The 13,347-nt window shown below is 37.0% G+C and overlaps 1 protein-coding gene across 4 annotated transcripts in view; it reads right to left on the bottom strand.

Annotated features, from left to right (window-relative positions):
* AMBRA1 (autophagy and beclin 1 regulator 1) overlaps positions 1-13,347 on the bottom strand; it is a 165,322-nt gene that overhangs the window by 31,871 nt on the left and 120,104 nt on the right. For all 4 annotated transcript variants that reach the window (XM_081315060.1, XM_081315062.1, XM_081315063.1 and 1 more), the window contains 2 exons: positions 9,392-9,580; positions 8,846-9,000 (listed from right to left, as the gene is read on the bottom strand). In XM_081315060.1, coding sequence (XP_081171186.1) covers positions 8,846-9,000; positions 9,392-9,580 — 344 coding nt within the window. The remainder of the gene's footprint in view (positions 1-8,845; positions 9,001-9,391; positions 9,581-13,347) is intronic.

The following is a 13,347-nucleotide window of genomic DNA, read 5'->3' as shown; positions in this document are numbered from 1 at the left end:
CCTTAAACATTATTTAGAATCTGCTTTTTTAGTTCAGAATAAATGTTAAACTACACTCAGCATTAATTTTCCTTGCAATAAAAATTCCAGCAATCATGGTTACTATTATCAAATGTTCGTACTTCTTCTACTTCTTCAATTAAGTCCTTCTCTATTGTAAGCTGATCAACTTCTTTCCTCTTTTTCTCAAGGAAGACAAGAAATTCCAAAAGGATCATGTTTGACAGAATCTGTCTTCAAATGATGTTAGGATAATTAAATTCTGCCATCTGATGCTTCATTAGTGTTTAAAAAAATGTATAGGATTGAAGGCAAAGTGTGCCTCCAAAAAATCTAATTTCTTACGAAGCTCACAGTATAAGCTAATTTTGGAGTGGAGACGGATCTATTCAAACTGGATAATTTTATCACATCCCCTAACTGCACTTTTCTGAAGGGAAGGATACAAAAATAATATATTAGAAAATTATTCTAGATTTTTAAGAGTTGATAGGGGATGGGTTTTTTTCCATTTTGTTGTTTATGAGATCTGGAAGACTGTTGGTTGTTTGCTTAGAAAATTTTTGGATGTTCAATTTCTTCTGTCCATATCACTGATTGCTTCACATCTACTAATCATCTGTCTTCTACTGCACTTTCTGCAACTTTGGTAAAGAACATCAAACGTTCTTGAAACATTTTTGTTTAGACTTTTATTACACTTTTATTTATTTCCTATCCTCCCCTACACGTTCTTCTCATTTTTTGCAGGTATTGCTTAGGATTTTTCATGATAAATTCCATTTTCATCCAAATTTATATATAAAACCATAACAAAAATGAAATTATTTACTCTTTCAAACTTGAATATTTTCTTTTCCAATAATCACTCTTATTTTCCATCTGAAGTTGTACAAATTTCTTAAGTAGGACATCTTTAGGCTGCACATTGTTTTTGTTTTGGTTTTTAGTTGAATCAGTCCTAAATTAAATCCAATGGTCAGTAGCCATCCTTACTCCAAACCCTATGTTCTCTACAAATTTTCGTTTGTGTAGCATGCCTGCAATAGAAATATGCTCAGTAACAGTATGTGGGAATAATCCTGGGAGCCAAGAGCAAAGAAGAGCTCTTCTGCCCAGTAGAAAAGGTTCAGTCCAAATTTCTAAGGGCCATGTTTCAAGTGGGTTTGACCCCCTTGCTCTATACCAGACATGTCAAACACAAGGCCCGGGGGCCAGATCCGGCCCGCGAAGTGGTTTCATGTGGCCCGCGAAGCCATCCTGGAAACAGTGAGGGAACGGCCCCCACTGCCTTGGCCCTGGCCCAGAGACCCTCCTTCTGCCAGAGACCCTCAGATCTGTCCCACTCCTGCCCAGGCCCCAATAGGCACCCTTGATGCGAATGACGTAGAGCTGGCCACGCCCACCCGGTAGGCCATACGCACTCTACCCACGCCCACCCAGTAGGCCACGCCCACCCTGGCCATACCCACCCGGCCCCCTGAGGGCAACCGCAATGCTGATGCGGCCCTCAATGAAATTGAGTTTGACACCCCTGCTCTATACGTTCCTAACACAGTATTAAGAGGCAGGCAGGACCGACTAAACTTGAAACTGACACGAATCTGCATTATTGCATACTGGTTAAAGTTACAATCTTTTCTGAATGTCTTTTTTTTCCTATTGCAAACTATTATGAATCGATATGGAATAGGCCAATTTTCTGCCAAGCCTACAATATTGGGCTACCTCTAGGGAGGCCTTTTTAATGATAGGCTATGACTTGAGGAATTATTACACTTAAGAAATGTACTTGAGATTTGGAAGCTCAGCGGGATCAACCTGCCCTAACCAGGAATGACTTTCTGAGCAGCAGCCCCCCACCCCACCCTTTTTAGGCCAGGAAGTATTTACACTATATAAACTCTGAAAAGTTCCAATCTTAGCATGTTTTAATAATCTCTTTACAGTAATACTAAAAGGCAGATGTAGAAAAAAAAATCCCTGTTAACACTGTGCCTTTATGAATATGCATTTATTGAATCCATAGCTCACATCCTAATATCTTGCCTTTTTTAAAATAAGGATGCAAAGCTCCCTATTTTACAATGTATCCAGGCAATTCCTATTTATTCTATCTACAGTTGCTAGTATCAGACCAATGTGTTTTAGTTTCTATGAATGTGCCCAAATTTTGCCATACTTTTTAAAACCAGAGATGTTTTGAATACATCCAGAATCCTGCTGTAAACTACACTGTTTTATTTTGTTTCATCTGCTGTTGGTGTACATAATAAAATACTTGTAAGGGTTACACTGAAATTTGTCAATTAAGAAGTTATGCATAATTTTTAATTCTGAGCCGAAAGAGCATCATTAGAACCAAAATGAAATGTTATTGTGTTCTCATTTGTCAAATATCTGATTAGCAATGGGAATGAACAGAAGAAAGGTTAATGAAGCAAAATAAAATTTTGAAGGAACACTTCAAAATATAACATATGACATCTAAAGAAACCATTTAACTAGTCCAGAATTGACATTTTTACAGGCTAATCAAGCAGAGACCTTGCATTTCATACCACTTTTACATAACAGATTGCTTAATCATTTAGAAGGAAGAAGGGAAGGAGAATAGAATATCAATTAAAGAAAACAGACTTCCTCAAACTTTTAAATAATGGACAATAACAGTCTTGAACAGCTTTGCTGCTTATTGTGAATATTTTTCTGGTTTTGGAATGAGGGTATATAAAAGATGGGTATAACCTCATCCGACTCAAAATACAGATAATCTTGTGACTTCATTTTTTGAATTCCAGTAAAATCCTATAGTTTCATATCATGGCCACCTTAAGACAGAGAAGAAATTCAAATATCTGTCTAGTGCTAGGTCTTCAATTGTTGAAATGCTAAATGAAAAACTTCAGATGAACTCAGAAATCTACCCCATAATATTTACAGTACATTCAAAAACTATTCAGACCCTCTTCACTTTTGTAAATTTCATTATGCTGCAGCCTGATTCTACAGTTGTTGATATTCTTTTTCCCCTCATTAATCTATATCACTACCCCATAATGACAAAGTGAAAACAGAATTTTTGAAATGTCTGTAAATTTATTAAAAAGAAAGAAACCCCGAAATATCACATTAGAATAAGTATTCAGACCCTTTCCAACACGTGAAATTCATGATCGTGTCTGACATGTTTCTACACTTTAATTGGAGTTGACCTGTGGTAAATTAAATTAATTGGACATGATTTGGAAAGGCACACAAGTCTCTATAGAAGGCCTCACAGCTGAAAACACATACTGTAACAGAGCAAAAGCCATGAGGTCAAAGGAACTGCCTGCAGAGCTCAAGAGACAGGATTATTGCAAGGCACAGATCTGGGGAAGGCTGCAATAAAATTTCTGCTGTGTTGAAGGTTCCTAAGAGCATAGTGGCCTCCATAATTCTCAAACGGAAGGAGTTTGGCACAACCAGGAGTCTTCCAAGAGCTGGTCGCCCGGTCAAACTAAGCAATCAGGGGAGAAGAGCCTTAATAAGAGAGGTGACCAAGAATGGTCACTCTGACTGAGCTTTAGAGATCCTGTGTGGAGATGGGACAGAGTTCCAGAAGGACAACCATCACTGCAGCCCTCCACTGATCTGGGCTTTATGGCAGAGTGGCTAGACGGAAGCCTTTCCTCAGTGCAAAACACATGAAAGCCTGCTTGGAGTTTGCAAAAAAGCATCTGAAGGACTCTCAGACTGTGAGGAACAAGATTCTCTGGTCCAATGAAACCAAGATTGAACTTTTTGACCTCAATTCTAAACGTTATGTCTGGAGGAAACCAGGCACCGCTCATCACCTGCCCAATACCATCCCAACAATGAAGCATCGTGGTGGCAGCATCATGCTGTGGGGGTATTTTTCAGCAGCAAGGATTGGGAGACTGATCAGGGTTGAGGGAAAGCTGACTGGAGCAAAGCACAGGTATATCCTCAATGAAAACCTGTTCCACACCATTCAGGACCTCAGACTGGGCTGAAGGTTCACTCTCCTATATGACAACAGTCCTAAGCACACAGCCAAGACAACACAGGAGTGGCTTAGGGAAAACTCTGTGAATGTCCTAGAGTGGCCCAACTAGAGCCCTGACTTGAATATAAATGGAATGAAAAAAACAAATAAGTAAAATTGATGTTTCAGACTTGGTTTGATACAAAAGACATATAATGTCACCAAACTATGTAAGATTTGACATCAAGGTGCATACGCTGTTAAATAAATACAGTTCCACTTAATTATTTTGTTCAGTAACTTTTAAGAGAATGTTAAGAGCAATGCAACTCTCATATATACTTGTCAACAAATATCAGCTTGGAATCTAGGAAATAAATTACTGTTTACATATGCAAAATGATTAGAGCTGCATTCATCATCAAGCAAGCTAATAATAAATGGGCTGTTTAAGCTAACTATTTAATCTGCAGCTTAGAAAAATCCACAAATCATCTACAACTATTTTATACTATGTGTTTTTCTAGGATCCAATCTGGGTCGGTCACCGGGTCCAGAGATTTTGTCTTCCAGGCTTTTGGACTTGTGCTGGAGCCCATCTTAAGGGAGCTTCTCTCTCTAGCAGAGTGTGTTCTTTAGAGTCTAGACTTTTTGTACATGGTATTTATATGGTGCTTGTTGTATGTGACTTTTTAGATTTGATTGGAGTGTTGATGGCTGGCTATTAAGTGTTGGCTGTTGCTTGTATGTGCTGCCAAGCCCTCGCCTTCTAAGTACTTGATAAGCTGGTGGTTAATCAGCACTCCTATTGACTGATGAGCCCCCCCCTCCCAGGCTTCAATCACTTCTCTGGTTGCTTTTGTGCCTGTTTGTCCAACAATCTTAGTAGCTGCCACAGAAAGAGCAGCCCAAAGCACACACTCTGCTAGAGAGATGTTCCCTGAAGAAGGGCTCCAGCACAAGTCCAAAAGCTCAGAAGACAAAACCTCTGGGGTCCTGGGGACCGACCCAGATTGAATACTGCAACATTATCCTGGGGCATGTATCTGCCTTTATTCGTGACAGATTTTCTAGAACAATTTTGATTTCTAAAGTTTTAAAACTATAATTATAAAACATTCCTGCCCATCCCTAAAATTATGAAATACATATCCTTTTATCATAAAATACATCAAATAAGGAATAATCATATCTACCAAATTATAACTAGATTTCATTTCTAATGAAATGTAATTAATTGGATGCTGGAATATTACATCTAGAATTAAAGAACAATCACCAACAGGAGTTCCTTGCCTGGGTGCTCCAAATGTTAAATCATGAAGCAAATAGCTCTAAGGTACTAATTTCTTTTCATTCCCAACAGTTTACAGTCTAATAATAGAACAAAGAATGAAATCTAGGAGAGTTTAGCAGAATAGAAGATACTGGTATGTTCTCAGCAGTACTAAATTTATGGTGGAAACAATTGCTGTCAAAGTAAATGAAAAGTTCAGGAGATTATGGTAAGTAGAAAGGGCATGGTTTCTCATTTTATTGGTCTTGTAGTTATAATTCTAGAATGTTTTCCAAAGTGTCCAGTCACTAGTCAGATTCCTTTTTCTCCCCTTCATTTATATACCACTAAAACCTTGTGCCAGATACTTTGTAACCATCTTAGGGCATGCTGTCTGGACCCAGCACTCCCCAGGAAATGAAATTTGGAGATTTTATTGCTACTTCAGCACTGCTGGGTTACTGCTGTTCAGCACCAGGGCCATACTTATGTGATTCCTCTTTTTCAACATTCCCTGACAGCTTTCCACAAGACAATGGGGAACCTGGAAAAAACCTGATATGATTGCCAAGTCTCCTAGCCACTTTTCCACTAGCAAAAGTCTTTGCTTTGGGGAAGCCTGCAGGAAGAAAATCAATGGAAAAAAAATGGTCCAGGCTGTCGACAGGAAGAGAACACCGTCTGAGGGTAAACAGTGCACAACAGTTTTAGGGGCAATTGCGCCTTGGGGAATTGTGCAAGTCAGCCTTTTTGAGTGGCAGAAGTAGGGCTAGGGCTGAAGTTGAGGCGCAGTCTTGGAGCTACCACTGTTAGCCAAGATCACGGGTGGGGAACCTTGGCTCTTTTATGACTTGCTGGCTCAGGAACTCTGGGAGTTGAAGTCCACAAGTCATAAAAGAGCCAAGGTTCCCTATCCCTGGCCTAGATGGAGGTGGATAGATTGGGCAGGAGATTGAAGTGTCCCCATAGTTGTACGAGAAGGCACGCTGTCAAGCAATCGAGTTTAGATCAGATGACAGCAGGGGTGCTGTAACACTCCTAATTTCAGGCAGGAGTTGTAACTCCCTTAATTCACTGCCATCACAATTCTGAATGGCCACTGATTGGTCATTATGCAAGAACTACCTGTACTGGTTTCAATTCAACCTGTCTTAGAAATTGATTATTAATAATAATAATCAAATATTTGTTTGATGTTGTTATGCAATTATTATTTAAAATAAATTATTATTATTTTATATGCGTCTAAGATTGTTTTACTTGTATGAATTGCTTTTGTAATTATTTGATGTTTCTTCATACAACACATAACACCACACATCTGGACTATATATATATTTTTAAAAGAACTGAACATACAAATAATTGTTTCTCTTTCAGGGAGGAGTGATCTGCCATCAGAGTCAAGTTAGGCATTTCCCAAAATTTTAACATGCTGAGCCCAGAATGTTGACCATTATTGGGTTACGATCAGAGCAAGAAACACCACCCTTATTTTCAATCACCTCTACTTTGAATAATGTAAACAGATACCAAAATCAGGTTAATATATATTATTTTGACATTATTTTTATACAATTAACAGGCTTTCTCAGAAGAAAAGTATTTTTCTTTCCAGAAATGTTTCATTCCTATCACCACCTCAAAGTTAAGTCCCCAAATCCAAACATTGAGATCCTTCCTTGAGAGGCCTGCCTTTATTTCAAACCAAACAGTAATTTTAATTTATTTTTTTATTCTATGCCATTTTCTTTTTCAGTTTTGCATTCCCATAATGCTATGATACCTTACCTGTTGGTATTGCTAGGAAAAGGCCAATCAATGAAAAATCAGCGCAAACAAGTTTGAAGTTGCATTACTATATTTTGAATGGACAACCTGAATAACAAGTGCTTGAGCTACAGATTACAATATTTAAAATCAATATTATTGTAGGTGATTAAATCCACAAAGGAAAAAGAAAAAAACCCCCGAGCACTTTCCCCTGTTTTTGAATGAAAATTTAGTGGGGTACTTTTACTGAAGGGATAAAAGTATTTTTCTATATAAAGAGAATTCCATTAGAATAGAGAGGAAGCCTGGGTGAAATCCCACAATCCTCACCGATTCTCATCAAAGCTGCCTCCAATTCAAACCCAACTTATTCAAATTTTCTCCTAACTCTCCATAAAGCCCTTCCTCCTTCTGTATCTTTTACAATTTCTGCTCAACTGTTTCTTCATTGGCTTCCTTTCTAATCCTTATTTTATTTTTTTCAACGTTATTTTCCCACATTTGCGGCCAACTGTAGCTCATTCAGAAAACAAAACACAGCGCTGTTTTATCAGTAGACGAAGCTATGGCCGTTGATTTTCAGTGTTTTATCATTCTCAACTGACAAAAAAAAATAAAGCTGTAAGGCTTTGTTTTAGTGCTGTTATTATAAAGATACCCAAGAACTTCTAAAACAAAACAAAGTAAAAATATAAAACATATCACAATATAATAAATAATAAAATTAAAACAATAATTTTGAAAAGTTGCCACAGCCCTGCATACTTCAAAGTAGTCTTTGAGGTACTATGCAAAGTATAATGTTGCCATCAATACGATAACTCTGCCATCAATACGATAACTCTGCGCTTTGAACTCCCTTTTATGCTTTCACAAGTCCAAAAAACCTCCCAACAACTATTCTTAAACAAGTTCTTCTTAAAAAATACTGATAATTATTTAGTATTGAGGAGTAGTATCACATAAATTATAACTGATTTTGAAAAAACTTTAACAATATAATTTTCATGTTGATTTAGTACACCATTATTCTTTCAGAAGCTATTTGATAAAATTCTCAAGGTCCAAAAAAGTATGGAATTATAAGTACACAAACAAAATAGGAGACTTCATTCAGAACAGTATTTAATGAGATTTGGGGTGATTTCCAATTAAGTAAATTGCCTGCTTGAGCAAGAACTTTAACTTACTATTTACAATGTCCTTTATCTGAAGAGTATAGAGCAAGGATGAATTATACAAAAATATGAACCAAAGGACTAACAATTGACATGCAGATTCTCTATTTTTTTTTTAATAAATGTAGGATTTGAAGGCTAATAACTCATGATTTAAGTTCACCAGAGAAACACTGTTTTCTGAAGAAGTACTTCATTTCCAAACACGAACATCTAACACTAATATCAACACTAACACTAAGTGAATAAACTGCCAAATGTTATTTTCAACATAAACCAATTAATCCTGTTTGGACTGTATATTTGCTCTTTATTTACCCTTATTTAACATAGACCCTATTGACTCACTAATATAAAGAGAAATACTTCTATTAAACTACATACTCCATTAAACATTCATCTGGTGGTACTATTTCTGCCACTAATAATGTCCCCATAGTACTTCCTGCTACCTGTCTACTTATTCTAATAACAACCCCAAAAATCAGTGACAGCGAAAAGCAAGCATAGTGAAAAAGCAAGACTGTTACCTTCTGCAATCGAGCTTTGCTTCATTAATATACCAATTCTGTTTCCAAATAAACAAACGCAGGTAGTTAAAACAAAAAAGCAGGTAATACCACTTACCCTCATTGAAGTTTCTCCTCCATGGGGTTGCTGAAGCCTGAAAACCTGAGCCACCATATGTTCTGTAGATGGGTGCAACAAGATGCGACGAGATGCCAATCCTACCATGACATACCTGCCCATTGGCGACAAGCTCACAGAAATGGCATTGGGACCTAGGCATGAAACAAAACATAATAAACATCTTCATTAGGGAATCCTTGCCTCTGATCCTCCTTCCTTCCTTTTCATTTTCCTTATATAGACTGTAGTAAACTTATTCACAGCTATTAATCGCTAAAAACAAATACTTTGCTTATAATCATCTTAGTCAACTAACAGCAGAAGCCAGAGTTCAAGACTTAGTTAAACAAATACATCATAGGAATCACATGGTATATAATTCCTATTTCACATTCTGTTGCTACCAAATCAATCTACAGTTGGGATTACTTTTTCCTTGCAATTATTACATATATCAGTTAGATTTCAAGAAAAAAATGTATTTTCTAAGAGACTGTTAAAGGACTTGATAGCTTCCCCAAACCTTTGACATAAATCTCTTACCAAATCGCTTTGTGTACAGCATTTCACCCAAGTTGTGCGGTGCAAGGGAATAGACTGCGAGTATCCCCTCATCAGGAAATCCCCGCTGACTGCTAGGAATGAAAGCTGCTAAAAGCTGCCCATCTGCGGAAATATCACAGCTGGCATCATTGTATATCTTGCAGTTTTGAACAAGCACATTCACAGATGCTGCACAGGAGGTAAAAAAGAGAAGAGTCTAGAATTTAATTCAGAACAACAGCAAAATCTTGAATTATTTATATTTTTTCCTGTATCACTAAATTAATTCTAATAGTTTGTTATCTACATAAATGTGTTAGCCAGTAATGCAGAATTCAGACAAATAAAACCTTTTCCCTTTAAGATAGCAATTGAATATTTGAATATATATGTTCCTAATTATTATTTTTTATTAATCTATTATTTTTTAACTTTGATATTTGTACTGTTAATTCTTTAAATTTCCAAGAAAAGGAGGAGTAGCTTAGAATTAAGATGACTTTTTCACTGCTACAACAATGCTTGGTATTTATGAATGGGAATATCCACCAGCTGACCGTAAATTCTAGGATCTGAGCACCTGAAGATACCTGCAACTAATGCTATAGAAATCAACAAATCCTCATTTTGAAGACTTGGGATTTTAACATAATAAGTCATAGCTAGTAACAAAACATATTAATGAACATGACCCTTATATAATATCAAAATATTTTTCTCCCATCATAACGCTAAAGAGAAGAGTTGAAGAAATTCCAGTTTCCGTACGTTCTTTCTAATACACACCAATTCTGTAAGAAAATTCCAGTCCTCACATTTGTCCTTTTGTTATTTGGAACAAAGTCTAGTTGCTTTGAAAGCTATCCCATATGTTCAATTTCGGGTTAACAATCCAGATATCCCTGTTTTAGGTGCTGTCTGAAGGTAGCTCGCCACCCAACTTACGGGACCTTAATTTTTCATAACATGGCTCCACTATTCATATGTCATGTTGAGTCAAGATATTTAACCATGGTTATCAAGTAAGTCATACTAGTCCGATTTATAAATAAAGCTGAATCATGGATGATGGGTTTAAATGTTGTGCTAAGTCAATATCCTCAAATCAGGAGTTTATATCTGTGTCCCTACCCACTGATTTCTTAGCACCCTGTTTTTAATTTTCCTGTCTTGCTTTATTTGGCTCTTTGGATTCCTAGTCAAAATTCTTTGTTTCCTAAAGTTTTCTTTCCACTTCTTTCATGATAATTATATACAGGAACCTTTTTCTATGGCTGTTTGGTTTTCACTACTGCCTTTTCTGTACCTTACTTCTGCTTCTCTTTTCTTCTCTATCTTTTCCTTAGCTTCACTTTTTACCTCATAGATAGTACTCAAATTTACTGGCGATGTCTCTTTTATCAGCAATCTATCCTATTTGCCTCTTAACTTCCGCTTCTTAAAAAAATTCTATACAGATAGTTCTTGACTTATAAGCGGTCCTTTAATGACCATTCAAACTTATGACAGACTTTTAAAAAGCTACTTATAACCTGCCTTCGAAGTTATGACTGCAGAACTTCCACTGGCAGTTGTGATTCGACTACTGTAAAAACAGTTGTAAAATTGAGTCCAGTCATGTGGCATCTCGAATTTCAACCACAATGTATGACCGAAATTCTTGACTCCATTGTGTTTCTAAGTGGACAACTACCTGTATCAGCTTAGTTTCCCTACTATGTCCTCACCACACCTATCAATCCTATATCAGTATATCTTTGTCTCAATGAAACTGGTTTCTCACTGTACTTACAATCTATCTTCAAGTACTCTGTCTTGCCGATTTAATCTTTAACATTCACTATCTTTGCTGTTACTTACATAGCACTATATTATAGACTTCATTTTCAAGTGAATGACCAGCGATCTTCAAATACTTGTTCTAGCTAGGTAAATTAAGACTATGAATTATTATCAGCAGTTCTCCCTAACCAATAGTAATTGGGACCAGGAACTCCAGCGCTAAGTGGTCATAAGCATGATGCAATGTAACCACATCAACTTCCAACAGCAGTTCTGGCAATCCCAATTGCAATCATAGGGCAGATCCCACACAGTCATAGGATCCCGGACTCATGTGTTTTATGACCTTCTGTCCATTATCTTTGCTTGTTGAAAGCTGGCAGTAAAGGTTGCAAGTGATCCCAGGATGCTGCAACCTTGTAATTGTGGGCTGGTGGCCTAGAGCCAAATCATGATCACATGACTGCAAGGACAATGCAATGGCCATAACTATGTGGACCCATTGTAAGTATCCGTCACTCAGCACTATCATAACTTCAAATGTCACTGAACAAGTAGATGTTAAATGGTGAATACTTGTATGATATCTGCTAACACGAGCATTTTTGAGAATGAAGAGTTTTCAACAACAGGAAAAGTGCTATAACAGCACCACTATTCAGCTCTAATTCTCTTTTATCAAACACTTATGCACAATACTGAAGGTCTAGAACTGTCAATGGAAAACACACTTAGTACCTTGCATTCCTTAGCTAACACAGAAATTAACAATAGCAATAACACTGATTATTCTTAGCAACTCACTTTTTTAATTGGTGGTTTATAGTTATGCACCTCATTCCCTGTTGAGCAGCATGCAAAAGGAGCATTTACAAAATCACTATTATTATTAAAATTTGACCTATGATAATATGGTGACAAGTTGTTTGACTACCTGTCAAATGATGGTTGTGTACTACTATTGATACATTTTTACCTCAAACATCCAATATAATGTATTTATAGCCATAAGTAATATGATCCTCATCAAATCTATAATCTGGAGAAGCAGGCAATGCAGACAGCAAATATTATAAGACTTTAGATCAAAGTCATGTTAAATTTATGCATATTTACTTAAATGCAGTTTAAATGCAATTACAATCAAATCCAGATTCTACAACTAGTAATGATCTTCCCACCATGCACAATTTTTTGAACAACCTGAAAACCTTTCTAGAACCAATATCTCTTGTATTTATTTTGTCTCACACAAGTAAGCAGAAAGTATCCAAGTATCTGTTCTGAATTAAGCCAGCAAGAAACTCTTTTTGGAGGGGATCATGTGCTAACCCCACCAAAACTTTAGCATAATTACACTTGTCTTGAACAGTTATCACTTTACCATATCAATGGTCTTTCTGAGTGTTGTGCTATGGTTTAAATATTGCTGACCATCTGCACAGATTTTCTTGCTCAATTCATTTTCAAGCAGTTCTGTTACATGTGTTTGCTACTTTAGATATTATGCATATTATTCCAGAATTTGCTTCTTAGGACAACAGACTAAACAAGATCAACAGAATAACAGAGCTGAAAGGGACCTTGGAGGTCCTCTAATCCAACCCCCTGCTCAGGCAGGAAGCCCTATGGTTTCAAACAAATGGCTCTCCAATCTCTTCTTAAAAACTTCCAGTGTTGGAGCATTCACAACTTCTGGAGGCAAGTTGTTCCACTGATTAACTGTTCTGTCAGGAAATTGCTGATCAGCTTGGAAGATTTGTTTATATTTATTATGATTTAAAGAGAAAGAAACGCCCATGCTTTTCTCTTCAGAATCTAAGTAGCTGATATGGAAACAGGCTAGACTGGATAGAACAGGGGGGTCAAACTGCCGGCCCGCGGGCTGGATGCATCATGCCAAAACCACGCCCACCCCATTGCCGGCAATGGAAAAAAAAGTTGCAATACGTCACGACACGTCATGTGACATTGTGAGTTTCACACTCCTCGGATAGATCTTTGGACTCATCCACTTTAATGGGACCAGTGAAAAAGGTCTTAAAAGCACAGAAATCTAGGGAGCAAGACTTCTGGCTTTCAAGTCCAATGCTTGCTTGCTTCCCCTAACTTTTCTCTACTCCCTAAACTAAATTGACTGTTGGATGATTATACAACGTATCATTGGATCAAAC

Source organism: Vipera berus, assembly GCF_964194415.1.
Source record: "Vipera berus genome assembly, chromosome: 1".
Taxonomy (NCBI): domain Eukaryota; kingdom Metazoa; phylum Chordata; class Lepidosauria; order Squamata; family Viperidae; genus Vipera; species Vipera berus.
Note: the sequence above shows the minus strand (reverse complement) of the source record. Positions and strands in the feature narration are given on the sequence as shown.